Below are 17,947 nucleotides of genomic sequence, written 5' to 3'. Positions count from 1 at the left end.
GCAGTAGGCCACGGGGAGCCGTTAGCACACAGCACGGCCTCGGCTGCAGCTGGCTGCAGTTTCACGCTTCCGTGCTTCGATGCCTCCCCACAGCGGTTTGAGAGTCCAGGCGCGTTTGTCAGGCTCGACTGGCGTTGAACCACGGCCCACGGGGAGCGCCCCCAGCCCCTCAGCAATGAGCGCAGGGCCTAAGCTCCCCAACAACGCAAGGAGCAGTCCGGGCGCCTGCCGGGGCCCATGGGCCATCCGGGCACAGCGCACCCCTCGACCCCAGCACCCTGCACCCGCACATGGGCGCTCCAGCCTTGGAGGAACCACTTCGCATGTGTTGCGACGTTGCGTGTTACAGCTGCCCCTGTGTGCGGCCGTGTCTGGCCTGCGCGCCATGCCCCGCAATGGCTAGCAAACCACATGCGCATCACCTTATAAACACACGCACACACACTCACACACACATGCGCCACCCGCTGCGGCCTGCTTCCCCCACCCCAGGGCCTAGGGAGTACCGTACTCCCACGCGACCACGCCGGCCGGCAGCTACCCATCCACCAGACCACCTGACACCCCCCTGACCTGACCTGACCTGACCGCTGCATCAGGACATCTGCAAACCAATCAGATCAGCACGGACACTCCGGCCGCGCCCTACCGCGCCTGCTCACCTCCGCCCTCGCGGCCCACGGCGCATGCCCAACCTGCCAGTCGTCACACACCCGTACACACGCACACGCCCACAACCGAGCTGCAGACGGCATGCGGCAGCGGCTCCACATGCCAAGCATCGCCCCTCTCCCTCTCGCGCGCGCCTGTCTAGTGCTGGTCCGCGTGGCGGCATCGCCGCCCTGGGTGGGCCCCAGCCACTTCTGCCTTCTCCACTACAGCTGTCCCGCATCTCTTGTGATCTGAAGCCCCCGGTGCGCCTCTCTCTCGCCTGCTCAAGCCGCAAACACGCAAGCCACCTCCTCCAACCGCCATCCGTCCGCACACCGCATCGCACCCCCGCACCTAACCACCCGAAGCCGCGCTAGCCGCCACGTCCCCACTCCGGTAATAGTAAAACGTGTTGTAAGCTGGTTGTTGCGCGCCGACCCGCCGCTCCAAACTTGACATGGGAGTGCAAAGAAAGGAGGACAAGCCGACGCTAAAAGCGTTTGCGTCGTTTCCTACATCGCTTTGTAACCGCTAGAACGGCCTCTTTATGGGAGGCGCCGCCTAGGCTGTTACCCTCTCCAGTGCCGTCGCTGCCCTCCAAGGCCGTGGCTGCAGGGGCGGGGGAAAACCAGGACGCGCGCGGACACAGCAGGTCAACGCACACAGAGACAGGCTCGCTAGGCTTCGAGGTAGCCCTGCTTCACACACACAGTCACGACATGCGACCCCCCAAACCATCAAGCCCAGGAACCCGGCTGCGCTCGGTCCGGCCCCCCGCCCCCTGTGGCCCCCGCCAGTAGCTCCCAGACTCCACAGCCCCCCCGCCCCGACGCCTGACCCCATCCCATACGCGCCCCAGGCCCTCCCTCCCACACGCGCCCCAGACCCCCTCCCTCCCTCCCAGCCACTCACAGGCGCCGCCGGAGCTGCCCAGAAGGCCCGAGGCCGCGAAGGAGGTGCCCATGGCGGGGCTGCTGGAGAAGCCGGCCGCGGGGCTGGGCGGCGGCGGCGGCGGCGCGGAGAACACGGGCCCGCCCGCCAGCCGCTGTGAGGCGGCCATCGCCACACGCGCCGCATGCATCTGCGTCGCGCCTGTTTGGGGGTAATGGTGGTGGTGGTGGTACGGTGACAGGCGGTGGGTGAGGGAGGTTGTGTGGAAGGCCTAGCGATCGGGGAGGGGGGTGCGCACGTGCTGCAGGAGGCTGGCGACGAGCGAGCTTTGCCCAGGTGCAAGGCCGTGGGGTGTGCCACACACCAGTCGGCGCCGAGGGCCCCAGAACTGCACCCGCGCGACGAAGGTCAGCGACGTGGGTTTGATTGTGTGTCTTACCTGCGCGCCAGGCAGCTGCCGCATGCCGCATCGACGAGGCCTGCGGTGCGATGCGACATAGCGGTCAGCGCACATCTCCGAAAACGCTGCGCCCAGGCGCTGGTGGTCGCATTGGCCGGGTGCTTACCTGCGTAAATCGTGCGAAGTAAGACATCGTCCCCGCTCCTCCTCCTCAGGCCCACAAAGTTTAGTCGATCAAGCCGAAACCCTTTCCCGGGTATCAGGCAAACAGTTGGTCCAAGAGAATGCAAAGTCTCAATACACGCTGCGATGTCAGTAGCAGTTGCGGCCCGGGTGCGATCGCGTGGGGAAAGTGGCAAGTTGGGTTCTGATGCAGCCGCTGGTCCCCATGCAGCCACACACACCCGCTTTGCAGCGTCTCTAACGCCCTTTGTGTAACAGCTATGAAAACATAAAGATGCCCTCACCGGTTTCAAGGAAGCTCTTTCGCTTGCTGCTACGCGTGCGCTGCGAGTACAGGCACGCCCAAATACCGCTGGTCGGTGTCGTCGGCTTCAACGCCCCGCCGGAGCTCGATGTGAGGTCGCAGCTGCTCGCGGCGTTCCGGGAACGGCAGGGGGCGTCGGATGCTGCGGAGCTAGCGCGCCGGAGCAGTGAGGGCTTCCGAGCCCTGCGCCAGGCGCAGCTGCAGCTGTCGTTGTTGCAAGGCAGCGAGGAAGAGACTCGGGAGGTGCGCGTGCGCGGTGCGAAGGGGGCGTGGGCGCGGCTGCGGGTAAAATGGCGTGATTACAGGGGAAGAATGGATTAGCGGTGGCCGCCCACACAGGGGCCGTTGTTGGGAAGGCGGCTTCGGCGGCGAGAGCACACTGCTGCTGCCTCCCCCCCCCCGCTCCCAATCACAGGCGCTGCGCTCATGGTTCTACTTGTGTGACGCGTGGAGCCGCCGGCTGCAGCAGGGCGGGCCGCACCTTGGCAGTAGCAGCAACAGCAGTAGCAATGCTCCGCAGCAACAGAATCACCAGCAGCCGATCACAAGTTCCGCTGCTACTGCGGCTGCCACAGCCGCACCGCCCGCCCACCAGTCAGCCGCCGAGACGGCGGCGGCGGCCGCCCGGGCGGTGCCGGCACAGCTGCGGCAGTTGGCGGCAGCGCTGGAGGAGGGATCGTTGTTGGTTGAGCGGTTGTACGACGCCAACCACCTGAGTCTTGAGTTTGGGGACGAGGAAGAGGGGCAGGAGGAGGAGCAGGCGGTGGGGGCGGGGGCGGGGGCGGGGGCGGGCCCGGGCTCAGAGGCGGCCACAGGGCTGCAGGAGGCAGCGGCAGCGGCGGCAAGGGCTGAGGTGGCGGCCGAGGTGGGTGGCGCGGTCGGTCCTCTGCTGCTGTGTTGTTGTGTTTGTGTTTGCGGCGCGGCCTGTCCGCCAGCAGTCTTGCTGGCGGGAGCTGTCATGGCGGCGTGAGGCTGTTGTGATACTACAGCGGCGCGCAGTACGGATTATGTGGCTGCCATCTGAACGGTCTAAGCGCGGCTGCCTCCTGAAACTGTCGGCATTCCGCTTTGTGTTGTGTCTCGTGCAGGGGCGCGGGTTGCCGGCGCCGACCCACCTGCCCGCAGCCCTGCTGGCGCCCACCCCGCTGGCGGCCCGGCGGCGGCTGGATGGCCTGGCTGCGGCAGTAGCAGCCGCACACCCCGGGCTCTTCACGGATGCCGCGGCGACGGGCAGCAGCAGTAGCAGCGGCAGTGCCAGTGGCCTTGCGCCGGAGGCTGGTGGCGGCGGTAGCGTGGCGGCGGCTGGGGCGGCCGAGACCTTGCTGCGGCGGCAGCTGGCGGCTGTCAGCCATGTGAGGCGGCGGGGCGGCAAGGGGTTGTGTTGGGGCTGCGGCATGGACATGTGCAGCCGTGTGACGTGCCGGGAGCTCTCAAACCTTCGCATTCTCTTCCTCTGTCTCTGCTTCATGTGCGCCCCTGTGCGCATTCCATCTGCGCACCAGCGCCTGCTCCCTGTGGGCTGGTTCTGGGGTTCCGGGGCTGGATTATGCTTTTGGCATGGGCAGCGACTCTCCCCCGCTCCCCGTCTCCCCATCCTCTCTCCCCCCTGCTCCACAGACCTTGTTCTACGAGCTCAAGTTCCGGCACGAACCCGTGGAGTGGGTGTACGACGGACTGGCACCCGCGCTGCTACCTCAGGTGGGGTGAACATGGGCAATTGTGACCGTTTGAAGCTAGCCCGATCCAGATCCAGAGCACGGCGGTATTTGGGAAGGGGGGGCCGAGGCGGTGTGGGACCGGACCTACGGGCGGTACGGCAGGACATAAGTACAGAACAGCCCGCAGCTCACATCTCACACATGCATCCCCCAAAACACCGGACACTCCCTCGCATCCAGCCCACACGTAATATCTATGTTCCTTATTTGTGTACTTGCAGGTCATCACTCGGCGCCGTGGCGTGCCGCTGAGTCTGGCGGTGCTGTACTGCGCCGTGTGCCGGCGGCTGGGGCTGGCGGCGGTGCCGATCAAGGCAGGCAGCGGCGGCGCGCCGGGCGTGGCCGAGGGTGGGTAACCGCCTACGAGTAGGTTGTTTGTTTGGGTGGGTGGATGGGAAGTAGAGGACAGCGGGCGGGGTGGGAAGGCGGAGTGATGAGCTGGTAGGGAAGGGGTTATGGGTCTCGGTTGCTTCCCGCATAGAATTGACTACTCACCCTGAGCCCCCGCCCTCACCCCACTTACCGCCCCCGCCTCCCATGTACGGTACCCCCCAGGCCCGGCCGCGCTGCACGGCCTGCCGCCCGACGTGGCCGCCCGCCAGGCCGGCCGCACAGTGGCCCTGGCGCCCTCGCCCGACTGCTGGCTGGTGGCGGCTGTAGCAGCACCCGCCGCCACGTCCGCTACTGCCGCCACCTCGGCGGCTACAGCCTCCGGCATGGAGCTGGTGCTTGTGGATGTGGACCGGCGCGGGCGACTCATGACGCCGGCAGAGGCGGCGGCGCGCTTTCCCGACCTGCACACAACCCAGTCCGCGCAACACAGCTCACAAACGCGGGCGCAGCGCGCGCAGGAGGTTGTGGAGTCGGCGGAGTCGGCTGCGCTGCTGCCGTTGCTGGCGGCCGCCGCCGGCTCTGGGCCGCTGCCGCTGTGGGGCGAGCTGGCTCGGCTGGTGCTGACGGCGCACACGCGGCGGGGGGAGAGCGATCTGGTGGCGCACTGGCTGGTGCAGGTGCGTGTGGGGCGGGGGGATGCGTGTTGGCGGCAGCCGGGCAGCGGCGGCGTGGGCGATGTGGGTGATGCGGGTGGTGCGGGCGGCGTGGGCGGCGTGGGGGGCTTGTGGGCTGGAATGTGGAGGTGGTAGTGTGACGTGCAGTGGAGGCTGGGGGTTGGGGTCGGGAACACCGGACTACCACAGTGGGGCAGTGTGGGGTGTTGTGCGGTGTTTTGTTGGCCTCGTCACACTCTCGCACGTGGCATGCACCCCTACAGATCCCCGCCGCACGTCCGCTGCGCCGGGGGGACATGCCGCCTTGGGTGCCATGTGCGTTGGGCTGGGGCGTGCAATCCCACCCCTATCCCCCGCTCCTGCGGCGCCCCCTCTGAATGCCTGTGCCCCACCGCAGGTGTTGGCTCTGGACCACCGGGCCCCCGAGTGGGCAGTCATGGCGCCGCCGGCCTAGCCTGCGGCGGGGCGGAGCGCGCCACGATACGGTACCAGAGCGCGCCACGATACGGTACCAACTAGCTGACGCTCAGTACAGGCCGAAAAGCCATGGCCGTGTGTGATGGGACAGGGTTTAGGCAGGTTGTCGAGGTCCCGTAATGTGCAGCTGACGCCCATACCCCAAGCAGACAGCAGACAGTTTGCGGCGGCAGAGCAGATGTGCATGGCTGGTCGAACGCCGGAGTTACTGTACCGACAAGTTGCTGGCTGGCGAAAAGCCATGGCCGTGACTGGGTATCAATTGCGAGGCCATGGCCATGCCGCCGGTGCGATGGATGTGCCATTGCAAGAAGGGACAGTCCCGCCAATCAAAGGTGCCCCTTTACCCACGTCAAGAAGGACCATCTCCGGTCCGAAGGGAAAGTAACCTCCCCGGCGCTGCCTTAGCACGGAAAATTGCGCGCATGTCTGCACACGTCGGCGTTCTGCCCAGCGCTTTCTGGGCCAAGCCGCACGAGTTTTGCAGTCTCTGGGGACGCGTGCAGGTCAGGATCACCTTCGCCTTGATTATTTAGGGCCAACCCATAGCATCCTGGTTTGGGTTTTGCCCCGCTCCCGCCGGGGTACTCCTAGAATCACGCGTGTCCCTCAGGCTGGGGCCATCATCGTGCCAAAGAGGGCCGGCCTTAGGATCCAGCCTGAGGGACACGCGTGATGCTGGAAGTATCCCGGCGGGGGCGGGCCAAAACCCAAACCCAACGGGAGGGATAAAATGAAATGCGCTGACGGTAGCATGTAAGCCATGGAAGTGACAGCGACACAGCACTGTCATGGTGGGGGGTCGGACTGGGTGGAGAGACTTTACCACAGACATGCGTGCGTCGCTAGCCCAGAAAGTTGTCTGACAGCGCCCCCGGTGCCAGCGCCCAGCGCAAGAGCGCGTTGCAACTAGGGCCGGGATACTTGTACGATCAATCATGCTCGAGCACGGAATTTGGGCAGCGCACTTTCGCGGTGTGTGGGCGTTGTGTCACGATCTGTGGAACGTTCGTTCGAGAACCCTCCTGACCGCTCGGACTTGCGCCCAAAATGACAAGGATGAATGCAGGATATGCAACTCATTGAATGAAAGCTGAGCAAAGCTGTGCGGTGGCTGCCTGGTGGCACCGGCCCGTGCATGAGGAAGCCAATCGGGGCCATTCATCGCTATTCAGGGGAGCGACTCAGCCCTGCTTCTGTTTACATTTAGTTTCCCCTCACACTGTGCGCGCCACACTCCACCTTTCCTCTGGTTAGGGCTTATCCCCAGCTTGCTGATTCAGGGCACCTCGAGAGCGCATTCTCTGAGCCTCGCCCTTCGCTAGCTCTCAAGCCTTCAACCTCTACACCGGACAACCGCGGAATGTACATCGCATGAGCGCTCAGTTCCTTGCTTACGTGCTGGTTCTCGAGGCTGTGCGGGCCAACTCGTAAGTGGGGCTGAGCGGAAATTTGGGCATACGTGTGCCTGCTTGGTAGGTAGCAGCTAAGTGCTTCGGGGCCCGCCCAGGCCCAAAGTGGGTTGCATCCTATTTGCCTGGCTGGGCCAGGCCTCAAAGCAATGCGGCGAGGCGGTTCTGGGGTTCCCGTTTTGGGGAGCATGCGCTGGCCCGAACCCTCACTACCTCCGAGTGGCTTCTCTGGCACGGGCGTGCGCGCGTTCAGCCTTGATTTGCCTCTGTAAAATGTCAGCGCCCCAAACAGCCGCTGCGCCGGGGCTGGGTTTGCCTGGGCCTGGACGCCTGGCTGAATGGCCATTTGCTTGTGTCCTGCGTCCTTCTAACCGCTGGCCTCTCCTCACCGCGCCTTCAGGTTCGGGTTCGTCGCGTCTTCGTCAGCTGCTTCCGCTTCGGCAAGCTACGAAGAATGGTGAGCGGGGAGCTGAGTCGGAGGGCACGCGTCCGAAAAAGGCCAAAGTCGCGTCCTTGTGTCACCTACATGTCAGAAGCTTTATTCCTCCCTGACGAAGAGCCAGTGAAGAGCAGCCATTTTTCACTGTTACGCTGTTCCCGTCTTTTGTCTGGAGTAGCTTTCTTGTCACGGCTCCTAACATGCGCCCGCGGCTTTGCTCCTCGCAGTCGAACGTCGCCGTCGAGCATCCTCGGGCGTTCCCGACCACGGTCGGCTTCCGCGTCATGGGCGGCTTCGAGCTGCCTGCTGCTCAGCTCGCCCCGCCCTCGACGCCGGAAGTGGGCTACCTGGGCGCCAGCGCAGGCGCCAGCAGCAGCCCTCACAGCGCTGTGCTGACGCCGCCGCAGCAGCCCCCCAAGCTGTCTTCGGTGCCTCCGCTGTCGGCGGAGCGCGCCTATGGCACGCCCACGGGTTCGCTGCTGCAGCGTGCGCCGGTGGCCCTCAGCAGCAGCTTAGTCTCGAGCGCGCCCCACAAGCCCGCGGGCGTGGCTGACCTCGTCACGTCCCTGTCGGCCGGCAACCCGGAAAGCCCGAGTGCCGTCGGCTGGCAGGGCCTGCTGGAGTTCAGCGAGACCAGCGGCTGCAGCGGCGTGCTGGGTCCGAAGACTACGGTACGTGTGTACCGTGCGGTACTAAGGGTTCGCGGTTGGGCGCAGCGGTTGGGTCGGTAGCGAAAGCACACACGGTTGCCAAGTGGAGATTGCTTACACGACCCCACGCTGCTGTGTGATGTCACGATGCATGTTTGTCAGCCTAACGGTACTCGTCTAACCCAGTGTGCACCCCGTTCCACCAAACGCCTGCAGTCGGAGGACCTTGACAGCATCCTGAACCGCGACTGCAAGATTGAGATCTGCTGCACCGCCCACACCTCCCCCGCGGTGCGGCGCCTGGTCAAGTCCGTCATCCGTGGGCTGCGCGCTTGCCAGGAGCCGGACAAGGCGGCGGACGGCATGGGCGGCACCTACTTCTTCTCCAACGAGGCGGGCAAGAAGGCCGCCATTCTCAAGCCCTGCGACGAGGAGCCCCTCGCGCCCAACAACCCCAAGGGCTACGTCGGCCGCCAGCTGGGTGACCCTGGCTGGAAGCCGACCGTTCGCGTGGGCGAGGCCGCCATCCGTGAGGTGGCTGCCTACCTGCTCGACCACGACGGCTTTGCGCGCGTTCCCACCAGCGTGCTGGTGCGCGCGCGCCACCCCGTCTTCTGCTACCAGGCTTCACGCGCCTCAGGCGCGGGCGCTCCGACGCCCGTCGCCAGCTCTGGTGGCGCGCCGCCGGCCTTCACTGGCCGCGGCGCTAGTTCTATCAATCTCGACAGCGGCGCAGGCGGGGCCGCGACCGGCGCCAGCAGCGCCATCGCGACTCCGGCCTCGCCCGACAACCTGCTGCCTATGAAGCTGGGCTCGCTGCAGGAGTTCGTGACCCACGAGTGTGACACTAGTGAAATGGGTCCCGGCCGCTTCAGCGTGCGCGACGTGCACCGCATCGGCATCTTTGACCTGCGGCTGTTCAACACCGACCGCCACGCCGGCAACATGCTGGTGCGCACGCCGCGCACCGCGTCCGCCTCCACCGCCGACCTCAAGTCGCGCATGACCGCGGACGCCCCGTACGAGCTTATTCCGATCGACCACGGCTTCTGCCTGCCGGAGACGCTGGAGGCGCCGTACTTTGAGTGGCTGCACTGGCCGCAGACGATGCTGCCGTTCAGCGAGGACGAGCTGCAGTACATTCGCGAGCTGGATGTGGAGGTGAGCGGCCGAGCGATTCACGCGGCTTGCTGAGGGCAGATGTTTGGTGTTCCGCGGCGTTGGATGTTAGGGTGAATTTGCTGACGTGCTCCCTGGCTGCACTTCTCTTCCTGCATCGTAGCGCGACAAGGCGATTCTCCGCCAGGAGCTGCCCATCCTGCGGCCCGAGTGCCTGCGCGTCCTGGAGGTCTGCACTACGCTGCTGAAGACTTGCGCAGCCGCTGGCCTGACCCTATTCGATATTGCGAGCGTCATGACCCGCCCCTTCGTCGATGCCGACGAGGAGCCTAGTGAGCTGGAGCGCATTTGCCTCCGGGCACGCCAGTGCGTCGAGGTGGGTGCTGCGTTGTACCTCCTGGGCTGACTGCGGCGTAACTTCGCAGGCCGATTGCCCTTCGTCCATTACGCTTACCCTCCGCTAACCCTCCACAACATTCGCCTGACCGCAGTACACCGCCCGGTGCGGCAACGGCGAGCTCGAGAGCGTGGAGGAGAGCGACTCGGAGGGCGACGCCGACGGCGAGGCGCCCACCAGCGAGGAGCTGCTGATGGAGGAGGAGATTGCCAGCGAGGCGCTGGGCGTGTCCCGCCGCGGCCCCCCGCGCCGCGGCGCCACCATCTCCAGCATTAAGGAGGAGGGTGAGGACATGCTGTTCGAGCTGGAGGAGGACGTGTCCGGCGGCGGCGTGGCTGCCAGCGGTGCCGCCAAGCGCCGCGCTGCCGCTGCCGGCATGCGCTCCGACGGCCGCGACGCCGAGGAGTCGAGCGGCGAGTACTCGCCCTGCTCCAGCCTGTCCAGCGGCGATGAGCACCTGGGCAGCATGAACCAGGCCGGTTCGCTGTCCTCGGGCGCGATGCCGGTGGGCGGCAGCAACAGCCCCTCGGAGGTGACGCCGGTGCGCGTCATGCCGGCGGCAGGCGCGGACCGCCCCGTGCCCATGGCCAGCTCGGTGCACGTGACCGACGGCTTCCTGTGGCGCAAGCTGAAGACGCAGCAGGCCGCCCGCCGCGCCGGCGGCAAGGGCGGCGCGCTGACCTGCCCCAAGCGCAGCCGCATGGCGCCGCAGGTGTACCCGCCGCCGGTGGCGGCGTTCAGCCCCGACTGCATGAAGGACTGCTTCTCCGGCATGAGCGAGGAGCAGTGGCAGCAGTTCATGGACCTGGTGAACGAGCAGGTCCAGGTCGCCCTGGAGGAGGGCCGCTGGCGCCAGTCCACCAACGACCTGGCCAGCGGCATGGCGATGTCCTGCCCCACCCGCTTCTAAGACGCCGCTGGAGGCGCCGCGCTGCCGTGGCTGCGGCCGCGGTGGGAGGGCGCGCTGTAAGGCACGAGCGCGCGTGTGCCCCTGGACTGCTATGAGTCCCGTGAGTGTGCATCTACATTACGCAGCGCACAACGGTTATTGTTGTCAGGTGGTTGGTTGTATCGTTGGTAGTCGCATACACTGTTTTGCGGTGTCAGGTGTGCTGAGGACTGCCCAAGGCATGCAGCCCGGCTGCGAGCCGCAGCGGGCGCGCATCCTGGGTCTGGCCTCGGTGCGTATGGAGTTGCGCTGTGTTGTTTACCTGTGCTTACCCAGACGTGGACGTGGTGCCGCGTAGGCATGCAAGTAGTACTCGTGCGCCTGCTGCGCCCTAGTGCAAGGCAACACACAACTAACTGACCCAGTAATTTTCGGCCTCCCGCTGGTCTGCTGCTGCATGATGTGCGAGTGTGTACGTAATACGTCAGACTTCGGTCAGCAACGGAGGATATGCATTGACGCAGCTACTGTGGTGTAGGGGGTAGGAAAGGTTCCGCATGCGCCCTGCGTGGTCTGCATATGGCATTGGGTGCAGGCCTCGCGCTGTCATCCAGGTGCACTTCGTGTGCACGATTGCACAAGCGAGTGGTCGGCGTGGAATTTAGGATGCATAGGCTGAAGATGGGCGGTAGGATGGATAGGAACCTCGCTTAGGTAGGCACACGCTTTAGTACCACTCGACGTGGATAGACGATAAGGCATACAGACGTGGACATGGCAGAAGGGCGAAGGGCGCCCAGTGCGGCAGCGGCGTCGTACGCGGCGGCCGGGAGCTGGGTGGTGTGGATGAGGTGGGCGTGGCGGGAGCTGTACAGTGTGGCGTGCATGGAACGCCCTGGCGGCGGATGCGGAGTTGACAGGAGGGTTGCAACATGGGCACGCGCAGGTTGCGGTGAAGGAGCGGCTGTAGAATAAGGGTGGCGGCGAAGGCGGCCTAGGATGTGGAGGAGTCCCACCGCGGGCCGGGCAATGCTCGTTGGATGCTGACACAAATCTCGCAACAAAACTACGCATGGGAGTAGTGCGCGGTGTGCACCTGAGGTTGGATTTTTGATTTGCCGGTTGTTTACTCAGTGGGGCCCCGGCAAACAATTAAATACGCAGGAAGGCGTGCCCGACCACTCGGGCCGCAACTAGACTTACGCCGCTGTAGGGTCTGTACAATAGTATACGTGTGACGGTTGCAGCTGGTACGTTCTGTTTTGATGTTGGTTGGTGCTGGTGCGGCAAAGCCAGGGTCCTGACTCATTGGCACGTCAAGTGCTGGGACCATCCCCCAGCAGTGGCGGTCTGTGTGTGCAGGTACCCAGGATTGTGCTGCAGCGCGCGCGGAGACACATCGTCGAGCTGCTTGCCGGAGGAATCCTTAGGTTTCCAGGCGGTGCAGAGTTCTGCTGGTGGGTCATACACCCCGCCCAAGTCTTTGAGACGTTGGGTGGGCGAATTCTTTGGTGGATGGTCGGTCCGCGGCTGCGTCGCCACACGTAGGTGTACAAGTAACTAAGAAGGAAGGGGTGGTACAATACCGGAGAATGACTGAGGAGCGCGCTGCAGCGTGCAGGACTGCTTTCGAGGAAGGTCAAGCAAGAGACCCCAGAATGTAATGTTAAGTTGGTTGCATCCTCCCGAGCCAAGTTGCTATCTGTGCAACTGTGCAGCGAGCCAACGGCATCGACGCACCGTGTGACCGTGCAACACCCATCTGGGCCTTGGCATCTTCCCAAGAATTCACTGACAGACCTTCAGCAGTTAACGAGGATCCAGACTCCCATACCGTATGTGTGTTAGCCTGTTAGGCAAGCACAAGCATACCGCACCCCAAGCCGCCTCCCGAGTATCCACGCGGTAAGTGTCGGCACAGCACGGCAACCGCTCACTCTACCAGCTCCGCACCTACAGTGCCCGACTGTACTGCGACGGCGCTGCCGTACGGCACCGCGCCCGCCACTCCAGCGCCGCATTACTTCACGCCTGCCGCTCCTCAAATCCGTCCGCCCCACAAACACCATGCGCACCCTGCTCGGCCAACGCCGGCCATTGCCCTCCACACAACCAGTCCCAGCAATTCGAGCCCCTGGCTGCTCCGCCGTGGCACCGCCGCACCCTGCCTGCCACACCGCTGCTACGCCGCCGCTCATACGCCTGCCCGCCTCAGACGCCCGCCAGGCGTTTGGCCGCGGCCAGCGCCACGTCGTTCTTGGAGGGCAGTCCCGGCACCAGCGGCTCCTCCTTGGAGGGCTTAGGCTTGCCGCGAGCTGCGGGAGAGGGCAAGTGGGAGAGGGGTTGGCGGCGAGGGCAGCAGGCACGGGCGGTGGGGACTAAGGAGACGTACACAGGGTAGCGGTGGGTAGCAGCAGTGGCGGTACCGAGAACTGTGTGCAGGTCCAGCCATCCAAGCATGCGGGGTGGGATGGTGGATGAGGCAGCCATATGGGCAGCAGCTTGGTGTGTTCGAGAGACCGAGGCGGCCTTGTAAGAGTGCCGAGAGTTCACGTAGCTAGCCAACAATGAGCGGATGCCGCACCGCTCTTCCACCCGTTACATCCCAAGTTCCAAACCGGTGGCTTACCAAGGCTCCCGCGCGCGCACAGGGGCCCTACGGCTGGCCTACTCGAAGCCTACTTGAGGCGAATACCCGCTGCGACAGTAATCCGGGAGCAGCACTCAGGCACGGTAGTGGTTCGGTGCCCCGCCGCCCTTCTGGAGAACCCTAACCCTCCTCACCATACCCAACTCAGCCCCTCCCTCCCTCCCACCCACTCACCCACCCATCCCCACCCACCCGCCCACCCACTGTGACACTCATCAGCACCCACCCATGTTCCTGAGCTGGCTGTTCTTGTTGACGTCGTTGATGCGGTCGCGTGTGGCGGCGGCCTTGTCGTCCAGCGCGTCCAGCTCCTTGTTCTGAGCCGCCAGCTCGCCGTGCATGCCCTGAGCCAGGGAGCAGGCGGCAGCAGCAGGCGGCAGCAGCGCCAAATGTCAGCGATGACACGAAAGTCGGCATGTGAGGCAGCGGGCGTGAGGCAGCGGGCTTGAGGCAGAGGGCTTGAGGCAGCGGGCGGGAATTCAGGGTACAGCAACAGTTGCAGGAGCAGGCACTGGTGCAGATTGCCCTGTGCCGGCCCCAAGCCCCACCATGTGCCCTCAGCCCTGTGCACCATGAATCCCCTCTTCCCCAGCCTCTCCGTCTTCCCGCCACCCCCCTCTCCGCCCCACCTTGTCATTTCACCACACCGTTCTCCACATGCACGGCTAACCCCGCCCCCCCCCCCCCCGCCTGCTGCTCCCTCACCCGGGCGCCTTCCAGCAGGTGCTCCAGGCCGGCGTGTATCTGGTCGATCACCTCGTCCTGCTTGCGGGTCTCCTCGTGCAGCCCCATCTCCACGCCGCCTGAGGGCGCGGAGGGAGGCGGAGGCGGAGGTCGTTGCGCGGAGGCGGGGCAGCAGGGACAGCGGCACGGCGTAGCAGGCAGGCGGGAGTGAAGTCGAGGACGGGAAATGGCAGCTATAAATACACCAAAGGTAAATGGGCGAGCCGGGCGAGTGGACGCCTCCCTCCCTGACGCGGCGCCCGTCTCCTTGCAGATTGTCCCACCTCCCCACACTCACGGTGCTCGTCCGGCAACCGAATGTCCGGGTTGCGGTACGTGCCCCCTTGCTCCTTGCCGCCCGCGCCGTTGCCGCCGCCGCCGCCGTTGGCCTTCTCGCCGGCGCCCCCGCGCCCCTGCTGTGGCGGCTGGCCTCTCCCCGCCGGCACAGCGGTCTTGCCCCTGTGGTTCCAAGGTGGGCATGTGGGTCAGGCGGTCAGGGCGTGCCATCATCCAAATTCACTGGCCGGTACCGGTACACAGCCAGCTAATCTTCGCTCTGGCATCCTCTCTCCCCAACACATACCGCACGCCCCGAACCACCTCCCTGCTCACCCCAACCCACCCCGCCGGTGCCCTTCAGGGACCCCGCTCCCCGAGTCCCCGAGCGCTCACCCCCGCCCCCGCCTCCGGACATCGGTAACAACGCGTCTACTATACTACTGTGCCTGGCTACGCCTTCAATTCTGAAACAATCGTGAATGTAACCCCCTTCCCCACCCCCGAGTCCCCGCGCCCGCCCCCGCCCGCCCCCTCCTTTCAGACTCACTTGGCCACCCGCCGCTGCCACGCCCGCTTGCGCTGCTCCTCCGGGTCCGCGCCCGTGCACGAGTCGCACAGCCAGCAGCAGCAGCACCGCCGCATGTAGCTCAGCAGCTTCTCCGCATACGTCAGCTCCTCGTTCATCTGCGGGTGTCGGGTGGGGCGGGCGTCGCGCCGCGTCGCGTTAGGAACCCGGGCGCAAGGGGCTTTGCACTCATCACAGCAGCATTATACAGTGATGGATTGGTATATGGGCGGATACTGTACACAGCTGACATCCTCATGTAGCGCACCCGCGCGTGCCGCTGTGCCGTACGCATACCCGTGTCCCGTCCCTATCATCGCAACCCCATCCCACCCCACCCCAAACCCTGCATGCCCCCCGCCCCCCTGCACCCCCATCCGGCACTCACGTCGTCCATGCGTGTGTGTATGTCCCACATCTTCTTGTTCTGATCCTCCAGGTTCTTCATGGTCTCAGCCTGGATCTGTTTGGACTCCTCAATGACCTGTACGGCACCAGCACCAGCACCAGCACCAGAGGGGCGCCGTCAGGCCAGGCGGGGCGTGCGGTTCCAAAAGGGGAGGGGTGCGCGCATGGCGGATGCGGGCGCATGCAAGCGCATCCTGACCGGTTCCCCCTCCCTTAGCATTACCCGGAGCACCCGGACCCCAGCCCCCAAAACCGGCTCGAACATGACACCGCACGCGCACACAGACCCAGCCTCTCCTCTCGACCTCGGCCAACCCTCGCCTGACTTGTAATACAGCTCTCAATCCAGCTGTCTCCAACCCCTTCCCCTTCCCCCTGCGTTGCTTCTTCCCCTCTCCTCCTCCCTCCCCTCCTCCCGATCCCTTCCCCTCCCTTCCTCCCCTTCCCCTCCTCCTCCCCCCTCTTCCCCTTCCCCTCACCTTGAGCGCGCGCTGCGCCGCCTGTGTGGTCTCCTTGTGCGTCTGCTGCGCCGTGCGCACCAGCTGGTCCGTGGTCTGCTCCTCCACCGGCAGCTGTGTGGGGTCAATCACAATCTCGCCCTCCTGACCCGCGAACAGCGCGTTGCGAGCCACCTCCTCCTCCTTGCGCTCGCGCACCACCTGCGCCGCCGAGGCGTTCTTCTTGCCCCACATGGTGATGGAGGCTGGGGGGATTGGTGGCGGGGCTGGGGTGGGGCTGGGGTAGGATTTGGGGAGGAGGCTGGGGCCTGGGCCTGGCTCGGGGGACTGTTTGACCAGGTGGTCTAGGCCCCGTGCCGCGGCTAGCGCGTGCTAGCGCGTGCCGTGCTCAGGACTCGGCCTCCCTAGAGCGCTAGCGTCTATATCCCCCGCGTGATGGCCGGTGTAGCGCCCGCGGGGGAAGCGGGCCCCGGTCCCGGGAGACAGCAGCAACGTGGTGTGAAGCCCCGTCGCAAGGGTGGGCCGTCCGGGGGAAGGTGTGGCCGAGTACGCCACGGACCCGCTGCGCGTGTAGTTGTGGTGATAGGTGCGACGGGGACTGCCCGGAGGCTCTATTCCTTGCTACAGCTATGGAGAAGCGCTGCAACGAGTTGATTCTCCTGTTTGACAGGTAGACCGGGTGGGGAGAACGCCCCGAAATTTTCAAGAATGACAAGCAAATTATGAGTATAGGAGAAGGGCGTTGGGCCTGTGAGGCGATTAGCTCGGGGCTCATGCAGCAAATTTCTCTGCGCAGGTGCCCATGGGCGGGACGGAAACACGCTTACAGCTCAAATTTGCGCCATACAACGACATTAAAGCTGTCTAGGAAGGGCCTGAGCGCCCGGTAGCTTTGCACTCAATCCTTTGCTCGCTCTTTCCTAGCTCGGGCCGCATCATGGCGCTACGCGCGTTGGGCCGTCAGCTGCGTAGCCTGAACCTGCTGCCAGCTGTGCAGCCAGCTCGCTTCTTCGGCGCGGGAGCCCACCACGATGACGAGCATGAGGAGGAGGAGCACGGCCCCGCTCAGACGCCCACGGTCTTCGATAAGCTGGTGGAGGTGACCGTGGTCGACATGAACGGCATTCGCCACAGGGTCCGCGGCCTGCAGGGCCAGAGCCTGGCGCAGGCGCTGGTCGAGTATGGCTTCCCGGACACCTATTTCTTCCCCAACATGGGCTTCTACACGCAACACATTGTGGATGCGCATGTGTTCGTGCCCAAGGAGTTCTGGGGCAAGGTGCAGAACGTGGACCCGGAGAGCGACGACGGCCTCGCGGTGAAGCGCATGTTCCGCGACATCGTGCAGGATTACCAGCGCGACACCTCGTTCTTCGCCTCCTACATCACGCTGGGGGCAGAGCACAACGGTATGACCGTGGGCATCGGCCCTATTAAGCCCTGGATTCTGCACTCGGAGTGGGCGTTCGCCGGCGTGCACGACAGCAGGAACAAGCAGTTTGACAAGCCCACTGTGGAGATTTGGGGGTGAGGAGAGGCAGCAAGCAACGGTTTGTTGGAGAGGGTAGATAGGCAGTAGGGACAGCGACGCGCTGGGAGCAGGGGGGACGTAGGTAGGCACGCGGACAGTGCGGAGTCGGGGAGGTTGAGGGTGCGCGGCACGGCCGCCGGCTTGGCCATGGCCGTGCGGGAGCTTATCTTGTGTAGCTTATGACGTTCTTGTGCAACTATAGTGACTGTTATCACCGTCTTATGATGGATTGAGCGTTTGCTCAGAGGCTGGGCAGAGGCTTCCAGCGACAGTAAGGTTTACGGCACTGTTGGGCACGGGCACGTCGGGCCAACCCGCCCATTTTACATGGATGAACGTACTTGCTGTGGACACGTGGCATTGACTCTAATGTGGCGTTCATGTGATGAAATGCCGCTATCATTTATCAGGGGTGGGCGCCCATGCTGAGTAGCGCGGCAAAGGAGCTGGCTTTCCTGTAAGGAGCGTTGGGCGCTGGTTTGAGCCCTCCATTTGGTTGACCCTTGCGAGTGTGGGACGTTACGACGTAAGCCAGGGTGTGTGTGCACGGCGACAGTGGGTGAGCGCCGTTAGGGCCGGTGGCGGCGTCAGGACCAGCGTGTAGGGTTCAGCACCTCAGTCACCTGCAGCGCGGGCGCGCAGCAGGATGCGCGAGAGTGGGACGTAGTAGAAGGCCTGTAGGGCGGTACAGGGGCCGGGAGTCGATGTGTGTGAGCGCCGGGGGGATGGGGTGCGGGCAGCAGAGTTCAGATCGTAATGCCGCCAGCGGCTCGGGATGTCGCCAAACAATGTCAAA

At 65.0% G+C, this 17,947-nt stretch overlaps 5 protein-coding genes across 6 annotated transcripts; 3 read left to right on the top strand and 2 right to left on the bottom strand.

The window, feature by feature from the left end:
• Positions 1-331: 331 nt before the first annotated feature.
• On the bottom strand, positions 332-2,266 carry CHLRE_02g100400v5 (uncharacterized protein). The gene is made up of 4 exons (XM_043059705.1): positions 2,109-2,266; positions 1,982-2,021; positions 1,564-1,743; positions 332-1,260 (listed from the first exon to the last, which is right to left on the bottom strand). Exons 1-4 carry the CDS (start codon positions 2,133-2,135, stop codon positions 1,142-1,144), a joined length of 366 nt encoding a protein of 121 aa, XP_042927339.1. The 5' UTR covers positions 2,136-2,266; the 3' UTR covers positions 332-1,141.
• Positions 2,267-2,366: 100 nt separating this feature from the next.
• Positions 2,367-6,652, top strand: CHLRE_02g100350v5 (uncharacterized protein). The gene is made up of 8 exons (XM_043059704.1): positions 2,367-2,672; positions 2,845-3,294; positions 3,518-3,781; positions 4,047-4,127; positions 4,369-4,495; positions 4,703-5,157; positions 5,552-6,137; positions 6,245-6,652. The coding sequence occupies exons 1-7, from the start codon at positions 2,400-2,402 to the stop codon at positions 5,606-5,608; spliced, it is 1,707 nt and encodes a 568-aa protein (XP_042927338.1). The 5' UTR covers positions 2,367-2,399; the 3' UTR covers positions 5,609-6,137; positions 6,245-6,652.
• A 54-nt stretch (positions 6,653-6,706) lies between these two features.
• Positions 6,707-12,213, top strand: CHLRE_02g100300v5 (uncharacterized protein). Its single transcript, XM_043059703.1, has 6 exons — positions 6,707-7,061; positions 7,444-7,500; positions 7,710-8,153; positions 8,349-9,293; positions 9,415-9,627; positions 9,743-12,213. The coding sequence occupies exons 2-6, from the start codon at positions 7,498-7,500 to the stop codon at positions 10,556-10,558; spliced, it is 2,421 nt and encodes an 806-aa protein (XP_042927337.1). The 5' UTR covers positions 6,707-7,061; positions 7,444-7,497; the 3' UTR covers positions 10,559-12,213.
• Position 12,214: 1 nt separating this feature from the next.
• On the bottom strand, positions 12,215-16,336 carry CHLRE_02g100250v5 (uncharacterized protein). 2 transcript variants are annotated; one of them, XM_043059702.1, is made up of 8 exons: positions 15,642-16,336; positions 15,143-15,238; positions 14,737-14,873; positions 14,209-14,369; positions 13,893-13,990; positions 13,414-13,531; positions 13,167-13,235; positions 12,215-12,852 (listed from the first exon to the last, which is right to left on the bottom strand). In XM_043059702.1, exons 1-7 carry the CDS (start codon positions 15,852-15,854, stop codon positions 13,216-13,218), a joined length of 843 nt encoding a protein of 280 aa, XP_042927336.1. In that variant the 5' UTR covers positions 15,855-16,336; the 3' UTR covers positions 12,215-12,852; positions 13,167-13,215. The 2 variants fall into 2 exon arrangements, with proteins under 2 accessions (XP_042927336.1, XP_042927335.1); XM_043059701.1 differs by lacking the exon at positions 13,167-13,235.
• Positions 16,337-16,436: 100 nt separating this feature from the next.
• Positions 16,437-17,932, top strand: CHLRE_02g100200v5 (uncharacterized protein). Its single transcript, XM_043059700.1, has one exon. It carries the CDS (start codon positions 16,558-16,560, stop codon positions 17,149-17,151), a length of 594 nt encoding a protein of 197 aa, XP_042927334.1. The 5' UTR covers positions 16,437-16,557; the 3' UTR covers positions 17,152-17,932.
• The last annotated feature ends 15 nt before the right edge of the window (positions 17,933-17,947 follow it).

Source organism: Chlamydomonas reinhardtii, chromosome 2 (assembly GCF_000002595.2).
Source record: "Chlamydomonas reinhardtii strain CC-503 cw92 mt+ chromosome 2, whole genome shotgun sequence".
Taxonomy (NCBI): domain Eukaryota; kingdom Viridiplantae; phylum Chlorophyta; class Chlorophyceae; order Chlamydomonadales; family Chlamydomonadaceae; genus Chlamydomonas; species Chlamydomonas reinhardtii.
The sequence above is the reverse complement of the archived record's forward strand: the minus strand, read 5'-3'. Positions and strand labels throughout refer to the sequence as shown.